Source organism: Fukomys damarensis, unplaced genomic scaffold, assembly GCF_012274545.1.
Source record: "Fukomys damarensis isolate Sample0158 unplaced genomic scaffold, DMR_v1.0_HiC HiC_scaffold_21, whole genome shotgun sequence".
Taxonomy (NCBI): domain Eukaryota; kingdom Metazoa; phylum Chordata; class Mammalia; order Rodentia; family Bathyergidae; genus Fukomys; species Fukomys damarensis.
In genome coordinates this window covers 3,789,296-3,811,656 of record NW_022900933.1, presented here as the reverse complement: position 1 = coordinate 3,811,656, position 22,361 = coordinate 3,789,296, and the positions used below count along the sequence as shown (strand labels likewise).

Below are 22,361 nucleotides of genomic sequence, written 5' to 3'. Positions count from 1 at the left end.
GCATGCAGTTAGAAAAAAGAAACAAATTTAATGAAAAGGAAAGCCCACCAAAATCACAACAGGCTTTCAACACAATCCCTCAAATCAAGGAGAGCCTGGAGTGAGGTATTTCAAGCTTTAAAAGTAAACAACCTTGACATAGGCTGATGTATCCCACAAAACTATCTTTCAAAATTGATGGAGAAATAAGACAGTTTCATAACAGAGAGCACCTGAGAAACTTCATGAATATGAAACCAGCACTCCAAACAATTATTTAAAATATCTTAGAAAAGGACAATGAAGGTCACAACTCCATGAGGCCCAATAGAGCAAATCCAATAGGTAAGAATTTAAAGGGAGAGGGAGAGAAATAAAAAAGAACCAACAGCAGGAAAATAACATGGCAATGATAAGTCAGTGCATATCAGTTATAACCATCAATGTCAATGGCCTCGATTCACCAATCAAAAGAAATAGACTGGCAGAATGGATTAAGAAGCAAAATCCAAATATATTCTGTATATTAAAAAAACCCACTTAATTCACAAAGAAATTCATAGGCTCAGAGTGACAGGATAGAAAACAGTTCTCCACATAACAGGAGCCCTGAAGAAAGTAGGCATAGTATTGTATTTGGAGACAAAGTAAATGTCAAACCAAAGCTATTTAAGAGAGACAAAGAAGGCCACTACATCCTTGTAAAGGCAACAATCCAACAGGAAGAGATGACAGTCATAAATATATATTCTCCAAACACTAATGCCCCCAACTATATAAAGCAAATATTAAGGGACATGAAACACCAAATAAGCACTAATACATCTGTAGTGGGAGACTTCAATACCCACCCTGTCACAAATAGACATGTCATCTAAACAAAAGATCTACAAAGTAATACTAGAACTGAACCAAGCTTTTGAACAAATGGACTTAGTAGATATCTACAGAGTGTTCCACCCCACAAAATCAGAATATACATTCTTTTCAGCTGCACACGGGTCATTTTCCAAAATAGACCACATGCTAGCTCATAGAACATGTTTAAGTAAATGCAAAGAAGTTGAAGTTACCCAGTGTATAGTATCAGACCATAGTACAATTAAACTGGAAATCAATAGCGTAAGAAACTGTAAGAATTTCACAGACACATGGAAATTCAATAACACTCTCCTGAACAGCCAATGGGTCACAGAGGAAATTAAAGAAGAAATTAGGCAGTTTTTACAACTAAATGATAATGCCAGTAAAATATACAGGAATCCATGGGATACAATGAAAACAGCTTCACGTGGGAAATTCATAGCCGTAAATGCCCACACTAGGAAAGCAGAGTGAGCTCAAATGAACAACCTAATGGTGAATATTAAGCTCCTAGAAAAAGAAGAGCAAGACAAACCCAAAACTCATACAAGGGAGGAAATTATAAAGATCAGGGCAGAAATCAATGCAACAGAGACTAAAAAAAGATACAAAAAAAATCAATGAATTGAAGAGTCGGTTTTTCAAAAGAATAAATAAAATCGATAAACCCTTAGCCAACATTATCAAAAAAGGGAAAGAAAAGGCTCAAATTCATGCAACTAGGAATGAAATGGTGAAGTCACAACAGATCCAGCAGAAATCCAGAGGATCATCAATACCTACTTCAAGAACCTGTACTTTAATAAAGTGGAAAACACAGATGAAATGGACATAGATACATATGAATTACCAAAGTTGAATGAAGAAGATATAAAAATTCTAAACACCCCAATTATATTTGGTGAATATGTAATGTAATTAAAATGTAATTTTAATGAAAATGTAATTAAAATATTACCAACAAAGAAAAGCCCAGGTCCCGATGGCTTCACTGCTGAATTGTACAAGACATTTAGAAAAGAACTATTGCCACTACTCTTAAAACTCTTCAGTGAAATTGAAAGGGAGGCAACACTTCCAAATTCATTCCTGGAAGCAAGTGTTACTTTGATTCTAAAACCAGGGAAAGACCCAACCAAAAAAGAGAACTACAGGACAATCTCCCTAATGAACATAGATGCAAAAATTTTCAATAAGATACTGGCAAACAGAATACAAAAGATCATCAAAAAGACCATACATCCTGACCAAGTTGGATTTATCCTGGGGATGCAAAAATGCTTCAACACATGTAGATCGATAAATGTAATACACTATATTAACAGAGTCAAGGAGAAAAATCATATGATCATCTCAATAGATGGAGAAAAAGAATTTGACAAAATTCAACACTCATCCATGATAAAAACCCTGCAGAAAATTGGAATAGATGGTGTTTATCTCAACTCGATAAATGCTATCTATGAAAAGCCAACAGGCAGCATCATACTCTATGGTCAAAAACTGAAAACCTTCAAACTAAAATCTGGAAGAAGACACAGATGTCCACTATCACCACTCCTGCTCAATATAGTTTTGGAAACATTAGGCACAGAAATTAGACAAGAGAAAGAAATAAAAGGAATAAAGATAGGGAAGGAAGAAGTGAAACTGTCACTATAGGCGGATGATACGATACTCTACACTGAAGATCCAAAACACTCTGCCAAAAGAATTCTCAACTTAATTGACAGATTCAGTAAAGTAGCTGGATACAAGGGCAACACTCAAAAATCAATAGCCTTCTTGTACACAAATAACAGACTCATTCAAAGTGAAATTAGGGAAACAATTCCTTTCATAACAGCATCCAAGAAATGAAACATCTAGATATCAGTCTAACAAAAGAATCAAAAGACCTCTACAATGAGAACTATAATACTCTGAAGAAAGAAATTGAAGAGGCTATAAGAAAATTGAAAGACATTCCTTGTTCAATATAGTGGAAATGGCCATGCTTCCAAAACTTTTATACAGATTCATCACAATCCCTATTAAAATCCCAACAGTATATTTTGCAGAACTAGAGAAAACAATCCAAAAATTCATTTGAAATCAGAAGAGACCTAGAATAGCAAAAACAATTCTAGGCAACAGAGATGTGACAGGGGGTTTCACAATCCCCAACTTGAAACTATACTACAAAGCCACTGTGATAAAAACAGCATGGTACTGGCAAAGAAACAGATCTAAGGATCAGTGAAACAGATTAGAAGATGCAGAATCAACTACTGACATACTCAACTACCTCTTCTTTTACAAAGGAGCCAAACACCCTCACTGGAGGAAAGTTAGCCACTTTAATAAATGATGTTGGAAAAACTGGATTTCTGCTTATCAAAGATTAAACCTAGACCTGTATCTTTCACCATGCACTAAACTAAAATCCAAGTGGATTAAAGATATAATCATTAAAACCAAAACACTAAGCTTGCTGGAAGATAAGTTAGGCAGAACTCTTGAAGATGTCAGCATAGGCCAAGACTTTATGAACAAATCCTCCGTTACACGAGAACTAGCACAAAGAACCAACCACTGGGATCTCAAGAAACTAGAGAAAATTATAGTTAAGTGGATGCAATTGAGACCATACTCTTAAGTGAAATCAATAAGTCACACATGTGTATATAGCGAATACTTTCTCTGGTGAAAAACTGAAAGTGTAAATAAGGATCAAAATGTATAATTGATATTGTGTAATAGGAAGAAAAGGGCAAAAGAGTAGAGGAAGTGAGAAGGGGAAAGGTGGAGAGGGAAAAGAAAAAATATGTGAAAAGGAAAAACATGGAAATAATTTCTTTGTAAACAGGTGGAGGGGCTCAAGGAAGGGCTGGGGAATGGGGAAAAGTAAGAACCAAGATAAGTCATGTAAAGGTACAAGATCCCAATGATGAATGTAGCTGCACTGTATAACTAAAATGTACCCATAAACTTAGTAAAGATTTTATAAAGAGCTTTTTGCTCTTATTTCAGGCTGCCATAATAAAATTCTATAGGCTGGCTGCTTAAGTCTCACTGTTACAAACATTGGGAGAGGCAGGTTCCAGTCAGGGATTCCTGCTGACTTGCTGAGATCCTCTCCCTCTCCCTCTCCCTCCCCCCTCTCTCTTTTCATTTTGGTTTATTCCCAGAGGAGTATGTAAAATAACCAAAGAATGTTCTGTTTTCATATGTATCATGTTTGGGATACAAACACATGTTTACTTTTCATGAGCATGGTGAAACCTTTGCTGATAAGCACACCCCTTCTATCACGAGGGCCCAGTCTTCAGGACCTCATCCGTACCTGCTTACCATACAAAGCCCCATCTTCATCAGTGTTCAACCTGTATTAAAACATTGACCCTCAGGCTCCTCATTTCTGCCATTCTCTATCACGTTGGTGTGGGGTTTAATTTAAATTCTGGAGGCAGGTACAACTCTGTAGAAGTCTTGAGGATGAGTCACTTAGATAAAATACTTTGTTACACTTTGTTATACTTTGTTGCTGCGAAAGCCTGAGCATTTGAACAAAACTACAAACTCCAGGGTTTGGGATTTACCTCAGTGGTTCCGCTGCCTGCCTCTCAAATACAAGGTCCGAGTTCAATCCCTGGTACCCAAAAAAACAAAAAGCTACAAACTTTGCTGAGCCTCATTGGGTCCTACAAGTTGAAACAAAAAAAAAAAGTAATTATTTTTTTTCCATTGAGTTTATTGGTACTTTTTAAGTATACAGTACAGTTACATTCATCACTGGGGTCTTGTGCCTTTACATGACAGGCCCTGGTTCTCATTTTTTCCCCATACCCCTGCCCTCCCTTCAACCCCTCCTCCCTCCCCTACTTACAAAAACTTAGTTTCCATTTTTCCTCTTCTCATATTTTTTCCTAGTCCCTTCTTTCCTTTCCCCTACCCTTCCCACTTCCCCTTCACCTTGAGCCCTTTTCTTCCTATTTCACATTATCAGTTATACCATTTGGATCTTATTTACACTTTTCGTTTTTCACACCAGAGAAACAGTTCGGTATTTACACATGTGTGTCTTATTTATCTCACTTAAGAGTATGGCCTCAATGTACGTCCATTTTCTTATGAATGACTAGTTTCTCATTCTTTATGGCAAAAATTAACTAATTCTTTTAAAATGTCTCATCTGTCCATGCACTGGGCCGAGCACTTATTTAATCTTTTCATCTTATGAGATAGGTAGTGTGATCCTTTTTCACAGGTGGTAAAACTGAGGCCGATCCACAGGTGATCACACTGCTGAGAGGGGAAGCCAGGATTCAGAGTTGGTTTGACTCCATCTCTCACAGAGCAGGCAGGGTTGATAAGCACATCAGAAAGTCACACGCACTAGGAGAGTGGCACAGACAGCTCCCTTTTGTGCCTACCATTGTGGTTAATGTTCCTTCAGTGGCTTGGGAGTTTTCATAAATTTTAGGAAAGTCCTATGTACAAGTCTGTATTTATTTAGCCACTGCCAGCAAAAAGGCTGTTTCTATTGTTTTGTTTTTTTTACTATTTGCTAAATCACTCATGACATAAACTTTCCTTATTATTTTAAAAATTATTTGTGTTTGTGTATTTTCTCACACTAGAAAAAATAAAATATAATTCTTTCTGTCTTATGATGTGCAGGTCGCTGGGTTTGATCCCCAGCACCACAAAATAATAAAAATGATTATTTCACCTTGCAACAATTAAGTTTGCTTTTCTCATGGTAGAAACCAGAGACAACTGGCATTTATGGCACAAAAAGAAAACTTCCTTGCACAAAGACAAGTAGACATCAAAAATATGGAAGAAGGACTTGTTACTCTTGAGGATCTTCATAAGTAGGTTTTATGTTTTTTGTCTTTGGGATTTTGAATCCTTTCTCTGCATTTTTCTTTTTAATAAATGATAACAATAAGTCTGTGTAAATTTCTAATAGGCTATTGGAAAGGAAATGCATAACTAACTCTCTATTTCACTGTCTGGGACAGTCACTATTACTGAACCTTTCGTTGAGAGATAGACAGGCTCTGCACTCCGTAGCAGACAGAGGGATGGGCCAGTCCTGGGAGCAGTGACAAGAATGTGCTCAGGAATTCGAACAGCACCGATCCCTAGCATTAACCATTTTCTGTCATTCTAAGTCACTTAAACTCTTGACTTCTTCGGATTAGTAAACTAGCCCTTATATCTGACTTTTAAATTTAAATACAGAAATGTGTACCTTGAAAAATAAAAGTTTACCTTAATCTTTCCTCTATCTCTACAGAGAAAATCACTGTTAACAGTTTGTCATACACATTTTCAAATATAACTATATATGTATGTGTGTTGTGCATATCTAAAAATTAGATTGTGCTCCTCTATAACTGGTGGTTTGTTTTTTTTTTTTTTCACTTAAAGTCACATCTATGAGAATGATAAAACAAATATAGTAAAGTGGTAATTTTGGGAGAAGTTGGAGAAGGCATATAGGAATTGTTTTCATTCTTTTTTACATTTACCTGTTGAGTTAGAAATTATTTCACAATGAGGGGAAAAGCCATTGCTGTGGCTTGTGTCTCGATGTCCCCCAGAGCCTTGTGCGGTCATAGGTGGGCTTTGCAGAGGTGGTAGATCTGGGGTGTGTGATGCTGGCCTTGATTCTTGGTGTGGTGCTAGGGTTAAGGGTGCCCCACCCTGGGCATGGGTGGGTAGCCCAGATAGAGTGTAAGGGACAGAAAGAGGGCTGCTGTTATTGCTTGCTGCTTTTACTAACTTCTGTCTACTATGAACTGTTTCTCTTCTGTTACGTCCCTCCGCCACGCCAACCCTGCCTGGTGCCTGCCAATGATGGACTCATTTACACCCCCTTGGTCCCAGCATCACACCCTCCAGATCCAGCCACCTCCTAAAAGTCCCACCTATAACCACATGAGGCCTTGGGGCAAAACCGAGACACAGGCCCTAACAGTCTTCTCTACGGGACATGAGTCTTCATTCTTTTCTCTCACGGCATGATATATTTTTTATTGATTATACTGTATTTCATTAACCTATGGATACTCTGTTCATGGACATTTGAGTTTTTCTGTCTTTTATATATTATAAACAATTCTTGAAGTTCACGTTCTTTAACATTTCTGTGCCTATCTATGTGAATATTTCTTTACAATAAGTCCAAAAAGTTAAATTGTTAAGTCAAAGGTGGAGAGATAATTATCATTTGTAAATTACTATCAGAATACACTGCATGCATGTTATTATTGTACCCTTCCACTGGCTCTGAACCTACAGCAAATTTAGAGTGCAGCATTGGGCAGATAAGGAAGACTAACACACCTGAAATAACCGATGGGTGTGTGAAAGGGAAAAATAGAGCGTGGGTTCTAAAAGAACAACCACAGGGGATGGTGAAATCAAGGAGTCTCTTTGTTATATGAGGATTTAAAACTTGAACTATATACCTGCTATAAAACAAGAAGATTTTTCTGTTTTGTTCATCAGGTGAGGGACTGCTGTCATTATGTGGAGGGAAGCACAGGATTTGAATACAGGGCAGTGCTGAAGTCAGCTTACAGAACGTGAGAGGATGAAAAGTTTACACATACAAGTAGAGGTCTGAGGTGTGACAGGAAGTACGGGGTCTCTGGACAGTTGCTACCATATATTTCAATAATATACTGAACATCTAGTTCTCATTATATCAGTTTTAGAAAGTGAAGTATAAACTACTCCCCAAAAGAGAGCAGACTGAGCGTGGTGGTGCACACCTGTAATCCCAGCACTCAGGAGGCAGGAGGATCGCTGTGAGGTCAAGGCCAGCCTGGGCTACATAGTGAGTTCAAGGCCAGTCTGAACTACACAGCAAGACCCTGTCATAATCTAATTAATTGATTGATTAATTTTTAAAAGAGAGAGCAGGAAAAATAGAATTGAATTAAATCAAGTTTCGTCTTCCTCAGAAATAATGCAAATTTTAGCATCAGTTGTAATGTCATTATTGCTTGGGTCACTGGGAAGATCAGAGGCAAATTAGTGGCCTGATATTGTTATCCCTTTAGTACTTTCAATATTACAGTTGTTTTATTTTACACTGGTTCAGACCCTTTGTGACTATATTAAGCATAAAAATAAACAAAATCATTACAGGGAAAACTGTGAAAACCCTTAGCTCTCTAAGTGAGGACATAGGGTTTATCTTGGTAGAAAATTGAGAGCCCACACCTAGAAGGGACGTTATGCAAAACCCTGGTTGAGGGTCTGTATCTTCTGAGACCTTAAGAAGTCTGAGAGCCAGGAAAGAGAGAAAGAACAACACAGATACAGGGCCTGAGAGAAGCTGGGTTGTGGGCTCATCAGAACAGCTCCATGCAGCAAAGACAAAGACCCCAAAGACATCCAGTGTTTATTCCTTATAAGCGAGGGAAGGAGGGGAGCCGGGCAGGCCACCGACACCTGCTGATAACAGGTATTGCAGGGAAGGGTACTAGTAAATGTGCAGAGAACAAATAGTTCAGTTGGGAAAAATTTACTTGGAGTCAAGTTGAACTTGGCTGGACGTGAACTCAGCAAGCCCCTGTTACTTTTAATGTAGTATAGCAGAATTATGAAAGGGCAAGAAGCTTGTGCCACTTAAAGCCTGCTAATGCTGGGCAGAGATGTCTGCTGTACACTCCACACTAGGATTTCAGAGAAAAACAGGAGCGCAGCTGTCTTTCGAGTTCATTTGACAGCATTTTGCTGTTTTGTCTATGAATATTTTTGGCTTCCAACAATTTACACAACTGCATTTCATATTGCAAGTTTCATTTATGAGCATTTCTATCTTTCAGAAGATACCAAATTAGCATTTTACAGGCTGGGGATTTAGCTCAGTGGTTCTGCCACCTGCCTCACAAGCACAAGGACCCCAATTTGATCCCTGGTACCAAAAACAAACAAACACAATAGCATTTTACTTATGTGGCTTTCTATTCATTTGTGTACACAAAGCACTTAATAGGGGGAAGAGAGACTAAAAATAAAGACTTCTGTTGTCTGTGTTCACATTTTCATCCATCCTAGCACAAGGAAATCATCCATCCTTTATTACTGCTTTCCCCTCACTCAAAAATCTGTGTTGGGGGCCGGAGATTTACCTTGGTGGTTCCACTGCCTGCCTTGCGATCACAAGGACCTGAGTTCGATCCCCAGTACCAAAACAAAACAAAACAAAACAAAAACCCAAAATCTATGTTGGCCTTCTGAAATCTATATTGTATCAATTTAAAACATATGCAGGGGGCTGGGGATTTAGCTCAGTGTTTCCACCGCCTGCCTCACAAGCACAAGGACCAGAATTCTATCCCCTGTACCAAACAAACGAACAAACAAAAAATAAAACTTATGCAGTATCCAGAGTCCTCAACAATTTATTGATCCCCAACCCCCGTGGGGCACAGTGTTACTCTTCCCTCTGTACCCTCTGTACGCCGCACCCCTGCCTTCTATGAGGGAGGACACAGTCCTGGCTTTCCTCTTTTCTCTGCCTCTCTGCCAGTGATGACGCCCTTCCCTTGGGAGGGTTACAGCTAAGTCCTGGAAATCCATTTTCTTCTCTCTATGCTGTAAACCCTCAAGGCCCTTTCCTCAATTGCTTCCCTAGAAGCTTTTCCTCAACCTTGGATATGTACCCCAAGGCTTATAAGATCTGTTTGCTCTGCCCCAGAACAGTAGTTGTCCTTCAGGAAATCTGCCACTGAGACCTTCAGTTTTGTCGCATTTTTGAACATAAGAATTAAGTATAAAAAATCTCTGGTATATTTCAACAGCTCTCTCAAATCTAACCTAGTTTTCTTGTTTTTAGAGCAATGAAAGAAGTATATCGAAAGCAAATAGAAATTCTGAGTGATAACCTGGAAAGAGAAAATCAGAGATGGTAAAAAAATAATAATAATTTGTGTTACTTTTTAGTATATGTTATCTGGAGCCCATGGCAATGATTTTCCTACATTGGGTGAGTTTTCTCAGATCTAGGTGTGTTTGATAGCTTGATTTTTTTTGGCATTGAACAAAGCCAAGGATTTCCATTTCAATAGAATGGAGTCACCAGAAAACGGAAGTACCACTGTTCACGCACAGCCTGCTGCTCACCCATAGACGGGTAGGCCCGGAAACTTGGGTGGTGACAGAGGAGAACGGTTGACACCACGGTTTTTACACATGGACTGCGCTGGTTACTCTGTCCTCATAAGCCTCGATTACTACTTTCTCTTTGCTTCCACCCCTCTGAGGTAGAGAACGGTAATAGTAGCCACCTTGTAAAGTCACGGTCAACGTCAGAGAGGTGACCTTCGTGAAGAATTCAGGTCAAGGGCACAAGAAAGCAATTACTAATATGGAGTGCATTTTAAGGTTACTACTCATAAGACTAACTGCACATTTGTTAACATCTTCCTAATATAGAGCTGTTTTATGTTGCGTGCGAAAGAAAACATTGACAACCTGCAAACTTGAAATTTCTTACTAACATTTACAGTCATTTGGATAATTCCATTAGTTTTTCTTTTGGTACCAGGGATAGAACTCAGGTCCCTGCACTGGTGGAAGCTCTGAGCTAAATCCCCGGCCCTGCGTTAGTATTTTTGCCTGTGTTTCTTCTTTCTTTATCTACCCCCAGCACTCCCTACGTCCATCCTCCACCTGGAGAAGGTGAGCTCTGCCCACTGTGGTTTTTCCCCCAGGGTCTCACTGGGAAGCAACTGGCAGAGACAGAGTCAAGGTCACAGTTAATTTTTGTTTCAGTTATATGTGGTCCACATCACCAAGGGCACCAGTGATTTTGGAAAATTGTAGTAGGACTTGCTTTGCTTGGAATTCCTTCATCTTTCTGTTAAACTGCTGTGTCAATTTTATTGTAATTCTTTTTGTTCTAATCCCTAGTATCATAACTCAGTGGAAACTAGCTTGTTTGAGAAAACAGCATGCACGATGGCTAGCCAAGAAAATGGTCGAAATACAAACAATTGCAGATAAAATTGAGCATGCGGAACAGAGACGGAATGAACTGCTGGAAGAGGTAAGGGAATTCACCCTGATACTTAGAATTACTCTACATGTCTGCATTTCATACCAGTCATTTTCTTTCAATATTTAATTAAACTATGTTCATTAAAAAGCTATTTTCTTTTCTGCTGACTTCAAATGTAGAGTGAATTGTTTAGCTTCAGAAATGCATCATTTCTTGATAGCAGCCATTCTTTCTGGGGTGAGGTGGAAATCAACTACTAACAAATACTGGCCAGGTTGTGGGGAGAAAGGAACCCTTCTCCATTGTTGGTGGGAGTGCAGACTGGTGCAACCACGGTGGAAATCAGTATGGAGATACCTCAAACAAGTAGGATTAGAGGTTCCATTTGACCCAGCCATCCCTCTGCTGGGTATCTTTCCAAAAGAATTAAAAGAATCATACCACAGTGATATATGCGCACTGATGTTTATAGCAGCATGGTTTGTAATAGCTAAAACTTGGAAACAGCCCATTTGCCCATCAGTTGGAGACCGGATAAAGAAGATGTGGTTTTTCTGTTAAAAAAAGAAAGAGAAACTAGAGTCATTCATAGGAAAATGGATGTATATTGAGGCCATACTCAAGTGAAATAAATAAGACACATGTGGAAATACCAAATAGCTTCTCTGGTGTGAATAAGATCCAAATTGTATAACTGACAATGTGAAATAGGAAGAAAAGGGCTAAAGGGGAAGGGGAAGTGGGAAGGGTAGAGGAAAGGAAAAAGGGAAAAGAAAAAATATGAGAAAAGGAAAAAATGGAAACAAAGTCTTTGTAAGTAAATAGGGGAGGGTGGAGGGGGTGAAGGGAGGACAGGGGTATGGGGGCGTGAGAACCAGTATCTGTCATGCAAAGGCACAAGATCCCAGTGATGAATGCAACTGTACTGTCTACTTTAAAAGTACCAATAAACTCAATGAGAAAAAAAAAGAGAAATGCATTATTGCTGTATATTAACTAGAAGTATTCAGCAATTTAAATAGCAATTCTCAGAGGGCAGGAGTAAGGGGGGAAAAATGGGAAGCAAGCTCTGTCGTGACAAGTTACAAGATCCCAATGATGAATGTGACTGTACTCTATACCTAAAAAGTATCGATAAACTCAACGAGAAAACGAATAAATAGCAGTTCTCTCCAGAACATTTTTCAAGCCTGTAACCCGAAATGCTCTTGATGCTAGTCTTTAATGGAGTTCCCTCTAAAAACATGACCCTCAGTATCACTGACTCCTCCATGTTTTCCCTTTGTCTACCCACTGGCCTTCTCCTCTCCCACTCCTCGTGTCATTTATACATATTGTTTGGTGGAGAAACTAATTTCTGGAGAGAAGAAAGAAATCCTTCTCAATAGTTAGTGCAAAGTCGCGTAATCTGACGTCACAACCAACTCTCATGCGAGAAGATACTGGCTTACCTAGCCATGTGAAAATGTAAGGCTGACCACAAGAGAAATTTATAAAAATCCTCTTTTCTTATTAGACCAAACTTCGAGAGATGGAGATCGATGAATTTGTGATACAGATAGAAAAAGTCACATCACAATTAAAAGAAGAAGAAGCAGAATTTATAATCAGAGAAAAAAACTTAATTCATGAGTTAAGCATCTATGAGGTAATTTTTATTTTACACCTAAGAATAGTCTGCAGTGGCTGCGTAGTGGGGAGAGGAATGATAGTTCCTGTTCCTCTGACCAGTTACGTGTAAAACTTTCTCCCAGTATGGACCAGGCTGTGGTTTTATTGTGAATTTTTCCTCTTCTTTACCTGAGAAAGGAATACAAATCGAACATGGAAGTGTCTTGGGGATAAAAATATAAGTCATACGTTTCACATTGTGCAGAGCTGCAGATCAGTGTCCAGGGGTGCAGTGAAGGCCCCTGGGTGCTGGCTTGAGAAACTACAGAGGGCAGTGGGGTCCGAGGAGAGTAGTAAGTTCAGTCTGGTGCCCCTTCCAAAGAGGGCGTTAGGACGGCTTGGGCAACCTGGGCGAGACAGGATGGCGATCCTGGGGAAGCACGTGAGGAGAGGATGTGAACCAGCTGAGGGCCTGCTGGTCTGCAGAACACGACAGAAACAGCGCACGTGGCGATGACATCACCTCTTCACCGCTGTACTGTACATTGTTCTTTCTATCCCTGCCCGGTTCTCATTGACATCCACAGTTTTTAAATCTGGAATGCTTTGTTTTGGTGCCTTTGTCATAAAATGCAATCAACCAAGGAAAACTTTCCTCAAGTATGTGTTTGGTCGTCTACACGGTAGCAGTAGAAATATAGGCATAGAGATACAGACCTGAAGGGATCTTTGGGAAGTCAATCGAATCCAGCCCCCTCACGTTCCAGATTGCCAGACAGTCGAGTGAGTTTGTGAAAGCGTGTGCCAGATGCTATCCTGTGCACCTCAGGATAGAAGACAGAACTCTGCCTTTCCATTCTACTCTGAATTGTTGTGTAAATTCTCCAAAGCCACTTCTCAACTAGCTTTATTTTCTTTTAAGGATTTAATTGTTAAAGAAACAAAAATTAGCAAAGAAACGGAAGAGGAGCTCATGGATACTCTTCCACACCTTCACCTGGCTGAAGAGGAATACACAATAAAAAACAGAAGGCTGCAAGAGCTCTGTAGTTCTCTTACAGGTACGCCTGAAGCCTCTGGCAGCTGAGCCTCCTCCCAGGGTCTCTCCCAGCTCGAGGAGGTCATCAGTCCCAGCTGTGGTAAAATTCACCCACCTTGTCCTCTCACCTCTAGTTCTTTGTTACCTTCTCCACACCACAACCTTTTGATGCTTTTATTGAGTCATACCTTCTCTCTCTTAAAGGCCATTTACAGTTAAGAATTAAGGGTTCAATGTATTGTGTCCTCTCCAGATTTGGTAAAACGAGGTAGAACTAACCTAGATCAGCTACCACATGGAGAAATTTTTCTGCCTCTAACCATGAATTTGCTAATTGTATCTCCTTTCTAGCTAAGACTTTAATGATTAATCAAGCAGCTGTTGCCTCGTTTTTGTTTCTGTTTTTTTTTGTTGTTGTTGTTGTTTTACCAAGAATCGAACTCAGGTCCTTGCACTTGTGAGGCAGGTGGCAGAACCACTGAGCTAAATCCCTGGCCCAAACTAGCCTATTTTTAAGGCACAGATAGTTAAGATTCACCTCAACTCTGGAAGATGAGTTAAAGATATAAAATATCCCTGGAACTGTGGGTTTCTGCATTCTTTGACATACTATAACCATGTATGGGTTTAATATAAACATAACTGTTTCTTCACAAAAATTGGGTGTGATCATCTAACCCTATACTCATGGTCTGGAATTTTCCCAGAGGTGTGAGTTGTATCTTGCACTTAGGGAGTCAGAGGCTCATTTTCCAGGGCGTCCATGCAGGTCTATGAGCAAGAGCTACTTCTAGACCTTGTTTCTCCTAGATGACAAAAGGAGACCATGAGAATTAGAATACCAGTCAACCTACAATGTGGGAAAAAACTTTTTACCAGCTGCTCCTCAGACAAAGGACTATTATCTAGAATATATAAAGAACTCAGAACAATCAGCACGCCCCCAAAATATAAAGACCCAATTCAAAAATGGGCATCTGAAATGAACAGACATTTCTCAGACAAAGAAGTAAAAGCAGCAAGTAAATATATGAAAAAATGTTCCACATCACTGGTCATTTGAGAAATGCAGATGAAAACAACACTGAGATTCCACCTCACCCCACAAAGAATGGCTGCTATCAAGAAATCACACAATAACAAATGTTGGCAGGGTTGTGGGGAGAAAAGAACCCTTCTCCATTGTTGGTGGGAGTGCAGACTGGTGCAACCACTGTGGAAATCAATATGGAGATACCTCAAAGAGCTGGGACTAGAGGTTCCATTTGACCCAGCCATCCCTCTGCTGGGTATCTTTCCAAAAGAATTAAAAGAAACATACCACAGTGATATATGCGCACTGATGTTTATAGCAGCATGGTTTGTAATAGCTAAAACTTGGAAACAGCCCATTTGCCCATCAGTTGGAAACCAGATAAAGAAACTGTGGTTTTTCTATCAGATGGAATACTACTCAGCCATAAAGAATAAAAAATTAGAGTCAATCATAGGAAAATGGATACATATTGAGGATATACTCTTAAGTGAAATAGATAAGTCACACATGTGTAAATACCAAATAGTCTCTCTGGTGTGAAAAACTATAATAGTACATAAGATCCCAATGGGATAATTAATAGTGTGAAATAGGAAGAAAAGGGCTAAAAGTGTAGGGAAAGTGGGAAGGGTAGAGGAAAGGGAATAAAGGAAAAGAGAAAAATAGGAGAAAATGAAAAAGTGGAAATAAAGTGTTTGTAAATGGGGAGGGGAGGAGGGGATGAAGGGAGGGCAGGGACAAGGGGAAAAAATGAGAGCCAAGACCTGTCATGTAAAGGTACAAGATCCCAGTAATGAGTGTAACTGTACTGTATACCTAGACTGTACCAAGAAACTCAATTAAAAAAAAGAATTAGAATACCAGGAACAAAAGTTATAGAAAGGACTAGAATGGGAGCAAGAGACACCCACTGGGGGAGAAATAGGAACGACTATTTAGCAAAGATGAATATGAGGATAGGAATTTTAAAAGTCTGTGTCAAAATGGGCCGTCATTAGGAAGCCCCGGGTGTTCAACTGTAAAATGAACAAATATGAAAAAAGGAAGTGATTATTGCCAAGAAAGGTAGAATTTTCAAGAATATCATCATAATAGATATCTCGGTAATCAGTATGGCTCTTCCCTCTTAGCTGATTTTCTACTTTTTGTCAGGTTTTCATTTCGTCAACTTGGGCAGATCGCCTTGGGGTTTTATCTAGACTCACAGTACACGTGCACTTCGTGCCCAATTTCTACCTTCCCTCCTGTCCCTTTTCGTACGAGGTAGAGGATGTAAGAGAAATGGTCAACATAAAAGCAAGCAGTATGAAGAGGGATCATAGCAGATGGTGAATGTTTCAATTTTTTTAAGTATTACAGTGAAGAACACATATTAGTTCCCTTCAAGATACTCACCCTTACCTCAGACACAGTGATCACACCTTTCTTGCCACTTTCTGAAATGGTTCTGGAAACCCTCTTTCCTGAGTCTGTTTAACAGGTGTGATTTTTTCCATAAGCAGTGAATGCTGCCACGGAGTGCCCTCCAGTGAAAAGGCAGGCTCGGAAAAACAGACAGTGTGTCCTCCTCCATCCTGGTCTCCACATCTGGCACCTTGTGACTTCCAGCTCTTCCCCAAAGTCTAAATGACCATGAAAGGTCAATGTCTTGAACGGATTCTGGACATGGAGAGAGCCAGGACAACTCAACGAAAGATACTCAAAAAGAGGACTCCAGATCTGCTTCGGAACGTGGCAACAGTAATGGAATAAGCATGAAAAGTAGTTTAGGGGACGGATGGCAATGTGTCTTTTACTATAACAATTTTGTGATAGGTTTTTCTGTTTGTTTTTTTTTTGGGGGGGTTGGTACCAGGGATCAAACTCAGGACCTTGCACTTGCAAGGCAAGTGGCAGAACCACTAAGGTAAATCCCCAGCCCATTACTATAATAATTTTTAAAATTTAAACATGCACCATGGTTTTCAATCATCCCTCATACATCACATATACTGAATCTTTTAAGATAAAGAAGAGAAGGCCAGGGATTTAGCTCAGTGGTTCTGCCACCTGCCCTGTAAACACAAGGGCCTGAGTTTGATCCCCGGTACCAAAAAGAAGAAGAAGAAGAGAGAAAAAGTATTAAAGAAGCAGAGAAAAAGAAGGGAAGATAAGAGAAAGAAAGGAGACAGAACAGAAGAGCACCAGGCACCAGTGTGTAGGAAAGTGCTCCAGCCAGACATTCCACTTATAGACAGCAGACAATGGGACTCAGTTACCACAAACAACAGTGCTGTGGCTTTTAATTACGTGTGATAGATGAAACACACAAATATATCTGCTCTCTTGATAGCAATACCTTTGGTTGGTTGGTTGGTAGTTGTTTTTTGAGACAGGGTCTCACTATGTAGTTCAGGTTTCCCTGGAACTCACTGTGTAGCCTAGGCTGGTCTCGAACTCACAGCGATCCTCCTGCCTCAGCCTCCCGAGTGCTGGAATTACAGGCCTGTGCCACCGCACCCAGCTCAACAGAAATATCTTACTAAAAACTGAGAGGTAATAGACTTCAAAATTCTGAAGTAATAAAATCCCCAATGTTAGATAACTAACCACACTATCAATCAAATACAAGCCTAAAAGAGACATGTTTGGATGTAAAGATCTCAAAATACTTACCTCATTTACCCTTTCCCATGAAGCTAGTATAGAATTTGCTTTAATAAATGGAATAAATCAAGAAAAAGAGGAGGATATGAGACTCAGGAAACAGGACGTTCAAGAGAAGAGATATTCAGAGGTCGACTCTAGGAGATCAGCTGTGAGGCAGCTCCACAGAGAAAAGACTCCAGAAGGCACAGCTCAGAGGGGCAGTGAGAGAAGGCAGAAGCGAACCTGACAGATCCAACAATGTGTTTGACCGTGTGTGTGTGCGCGTGCGTGTGGGTCAGTCAGCTTTCCTCACTGGAGTGGAACAGCTGAGAGAATTCACTTTTACAGAGAAAGGGGCACTTTGGTTCAGTTCTGAAGTTCCGGTTCAAGACCAAGCTGACTTACTGCTCCGACCCTCTGTGGGGAGTCATTTCCAGATGGCAATGGCAGGAGAGAGCGAAGGAAAGAACTGCCCATCTCCTAAGCCAGGGAGCAAAGGAGGGGAAGGGGCTCTCACGATGGCTCTGCCTCGTAGGGTCCACCACCCGCCAATAGCTCTAGCCTGCGGAGGAAGCCCTCGAGGTCAGCGCTCCGGCAACCCTTAGCAACTACAGCAATGGCAAGTAATGGTGAGAAAGACCTTATGACTCTGTCGTAGGTTGTGAGTTAATGATATAGGCATGAAACACTAAGCAAATTTTTATAGTGAGGCAATTGTTTTATGTCAGCTCAATTTTTTAAATTGTGAAAAAATATACATACCATTTAACTCATAAATGAGGAAGCTTTGCATTGTCATAATAATATAACGTTCTAATTTGTTTAAGCAAAAATACTGCCTTTATAGAGAGGTTGTGGGGAACATGGAGAGGCTGTGGTGTGGGTGGGGATGTGTGAGGGGAGGAGGCAGGATAAGTTACTTTTTTAAGAAGTAAAGAGAAGGTGTCTTCAAATGATACCATATAAGTACGGATTTTAAGAACATTGTACTACATGGAAGGAGAAAGGAGAAACAAATACAAACTTTTTCCTCTCATTGAGTTTATTGGTACATTGTAGGTATACAGTACAGTCACATTCATCATTGCGATCTTGTACCTCTACATGACAGTTCTTGGGTCTCATTTTTTCCCTTGTCCCTGCCCTCCCTTCACCCCCTCCTCCCCTCCCCATTTACAAACACTTTATTTCCATTTTTTCATTTTCTCCTATTTTTTTCTTTTCCCTTATTCCCTTTCCCCCTACCCTTCCCACTTCCCCTACACCTTTAGCCCTTTTCTTCCTATTTCACACTGTCAATTATACCATTAGATTCTCATGTACTATTATAGTTTATTCACATCAGAGAAGCTATTCGGTATTCACGCATGTGTCTTATTTATTTCACTTAGGAGTATCTCCTCAACATATATCCATTTTCCTATGATGAATGACTCTAATTATAAACATTTTTAAATGATTAATTCCAAGGACTCAGACACAGGGGCCAAAGCAGCTCGAATGACAGCAACACTTTGGAGTACTGACTTTTAAAACTAAGCTTTTGTTTTGCTTTGATTAATACCTTTTAACCCAGGAATGTTGTGAATAGTTATTTCTCTTTCTTTTTTATAGCGCAAAAACAGGAGGAGACTTTGCTGAACAACTACATTTCGCATGTCACATGGGACTTTTCAAGATATGTTGAAAACATGGTAAAGGGTCGACATGTTTGTTCTGCTTTGTTAGAATACTAGTGTGTACAGTCAGTCCTATTTACACAGCACCACTGACGTTATCATGAAATCCAGTTATTCAAATTACTTGTTCAATGCCAGTGTTTTAAAATTTTAGTCACTATATATATGGGGGGGGGGAGCAAACAAGGTAGAACTCTGGGACCAAATGTCTATTAACCGTGGGGAAATCATTGAGGGAACCTTATTTATGAAGTGAAGACTGGATTCAGCTTTTTAAGGACAGTGGACACGACAAAAGAGGAACAGGTAAAGAGAAGCTACATGTAAAATATACAACCAGCAGGGCTGGGGATTTAGCTCAGTGGTTCTGCCGCCTGCCTCGCAAGCGCAAGGTCCCGAGATTAAGCCCGGTACCACAAAAATATTTTTTTAAAAACAAACAAAAAATACATACAACCACTAGATAGTGATTAGGTATGTATGTGTAGCTGGTTAATTTATAATGGAAATATCCCATTCTTGAGGATTTATTAACCTCAAAAAGTAATTTTTACTGGAGAATATAATAACATTAAAAATGAGTACATACACATATAGTCCTGTTTTTTTGTTTGTTTGCTTTGGGTTTTTTGAAGCAGGCTCTCCCTTTGTAGTTCAGGCCGGCCCTCAACTTGCTATGTAGCCTAGGCTGGCCTTGAGCTCAGGTCAGTCCCGCTGCCTCACCCTCCCAAGTGCTGAGATTACAAGCATGCGCCAGCTTGTCCAGCTAGTCCTGTTTCTTAATTAGATGCTGTGGGTGATGGTTATACAATGAAGAAAGACGATGTGGTTTATCACAGTACAAAATCCATGACCTGGATAGAGAACTCAGTAGAGGAAACAGTGGAGAATATTTCTAAAGCCATGCAGTACTGTTCTTTTCCTTTAAACATGTCTTAAATTCTTCTTAAAATAAGCCTCAACAATTTCTGCCCACATTTTTCCAGGCAGCTGTTCATAGATCAAAGAATAATCAATTCTGTGAAATTATCATGAATCACCTCAGGGGATTGTAAGTTTTTCTAAGGGAAGATGTCTGTAGACTCAGCTGGACAAGTCTGGAGTTAACTTGGAGCCCTTCTCTGAATGTAATTAAGCAGCCTAATACTCTGCTGTTAGGCTCTTTGACCTCCATGAGGTAACTGTGGCTTTTATGCTTGAGCAGGAGAGAGTGAAGGAAGAATTAAAACAAGCGCGAGATCAAGAAAGCCAGAAGGTCAAAGAACATTTTGAAATTCTAAAGAACTTAGAAAATGAAGTCTACTTACATGACCAAAAAGCAGACCTTTTGCTTCTGGAAAATAAAAGATTAAAAGAAGTAAGTTCACGAGCCCCTCATTTTGCAAACTGGTTTTTGTTGATTGGCTAGACACAAGTTACAAGAGAAAAAAATGCGACGAGATATTTGTGGTGTCCAGATATCTGCTTTATTTTCTCATCATAATCCCCTTTCCTCCTTGTAATACCATAGATGAATTTTGCCTGGCTTTGAATATATTTATAGAACGAATTTATACCCGGACTTCTACCACCACTGTGACCCAACCCAGGAAGACCCTGATGTGAGCGGGTACTTCCTTAGTGTTTCTAGTCCCGGCTGGTCATCTCTGAGGTCTTGTGCTGAACTCCAGTCTGACAGCATTTACTGCTTTATGACATCTGACCCTCACGCGAATGCCATAAGGAACATTTTTGTAGTGGACGTGCCATAGCCGGGCAGAACGTCTTCTAATTTTTGATCATGTCGAGTTACGTTCAGAATGTCAGGTCTATTTGGATACTGAAATGCTTAACAGGAACCAGCATCCTCTGCCGTCTCCCGATGGAAGCTCGACAAGGAGAGTCACCACGGCTGCTCCTGCAGTAGCGGAGTTCGACACAGAAAGGAAATGGATGCACATTTGCTGAATGACTACGTGGATACTTAATCCACAGCAACTAAACTGCTAACCGCAATCTCATGCCTTTCATCTCCAGTATATTTCATACTTGAGGAACAACACAGAGGAATACAGAGCAGGACAAGACTTCCTTAGACACAATTCGAGTGACCTGTCCTGGAAACTGATAGCTCAACACGGTAAGTAGAGAGTGTATCGTGGATCCTCTTTACACGTAATTTTGTATTTGTTTACATTGACTGTAGTCATTTGTGTATAACAAAAAGCATTTAAGTTCAATGAATTTCAGCAAATGTACACACCACTGCCACTACAGCAAGATGTCGTCCATTTTTATCACTGCAAAATTTCTCTCATGTCCCTCGACAGTTATCCCCACCCCACTTCCACTTCCTGGAAACTACTGATCTGTTTTCTAACACTAGAAAACTATAACTAGATAATTAGTTTGCTTCTCGTTGTAGCTACACAATAGTATTACTTTGTGCGGAGATAACATGTTTTGCTTCTCCATTCAGCAACTGAAGGACAACGTACATCGTTTTCAGTTGTTCCAGCACCATTTCCTGAGAAGACTGTGTTTTCATCACTGTACTCATATAGCAACTGTTTTAAGTCAGTTATATAGGTCTCTTCCTTTATTCTAAAAACCTGACTGTATACTGAGTACCACACTGCTCAGATTATTCTAGATTCCTGCACAATGTAGACCTGCATATCATGTAAGTTCTTACCCTTATGCTTCTCCTTTAAAATTATTTGCCTACTCTGTTCTCCCATTTAAATTTTACACTTAGCTTATAGATCTACAAATACACACACAGCCTTCCAGGGTTTTAATTGGGTTTGTGTTCAATGTGCAGATCAATTTTAGGAGAATTGACATCTTAAGAAAACTCCCTTCTAGTCCAAGAACATAGTTTATATCTCCATCTGTCCAGTCTTCTTTAATTTTCCTTTGCAAGATTTCACAGCTTCTGGCTTCGTATCAGCTGTCTCTGGGACTATCCTCAGGGTTACTAATTGGTAAGAAGAATCCACCAGACTCAGAAGTTGTTATACTTGTGGTCTTTGTTCTTACAGGGAAAGATACAGACTAAAATCAGCAAAGGGAGAAGGCATGTAGGGCAGAGTGCGGAGAAAAACAGGTGCAGGCTTCAATGCCCTCTCTCAGTTGTCTGGATGTACTTCATTCCCTAGCAATGACATGTGATCACACTTGCCACGTGTCATCCACCAGGGAAGCTGCCCGGGCTTGGTTGTCCAGGGTACCTATGAGGGTCATTCCTGCAAGTATACAGGGTTTGTGTGATCATCCCTGTGGTCCAGACTGAGAGGTACCAATGTGCTCTCAGGTGTGTGGTTAAGGTACTGTGATTCAACTGTTAAACTAATCTCCCGCTCCTGGAGTAAGGTCTATTTGTTCAAGAGCTTTCACTGTATCCATTGCTGAATTTGGTTTGCTAATCCTCGTGCAGATCTTTGTGTCTGTGTGCAAGACTACTCTGCTCATCCTGTGCAGTACTGCGGTCTTGGAAGCAGTGCCCAACAGAGCACCAGCAGGAGTGTCTGATCC

The 22,361-nt window shown here is 40.0% G+C and overlaps 1 protein-coding gene across 1 annotated transcript in view; it reads left to right on the top strand.

Moving 5' to 3' along the window:
- Positions 1-22,361, top strand: part of Ccdc175 (coiled-coil domain containing 175) — a 56,346-nt gene that overhangs the window by 29,383 nt on the left and 4,602 nt on the right. The window contains exons 12-19 of the mRNA XM_033766917.1: positions 5,592-5,702; positions 9,689-9,760; positions 10,765-10,900; positions 12,369-12,500; positions 13,386-13,524; positions 18,781-18,860; positions 20,050-20,202; positions 20,862-20,964. Coding sequence (XP_033622808.1) covers positions 5,592-5,702; positions 9,689-9,760; positions 10,765-10,900; positions 12,369-12,500; positions 13,386-13,524; positions 18,781-18,860; positions 20,050-20,202; positions 20,862-20,964 — 926 coding nt within the window. The remainder of the gene's footprint in view (positions 1-5,591; positions 5,703-9,688; positions 9,761-10,764; positions 10,901-12,368; positions 12,501-13,385; positions 13,525-18,780; positions 18,861-20,049; positions 20,203-20,861; positions 20,965-22,361) is intronic.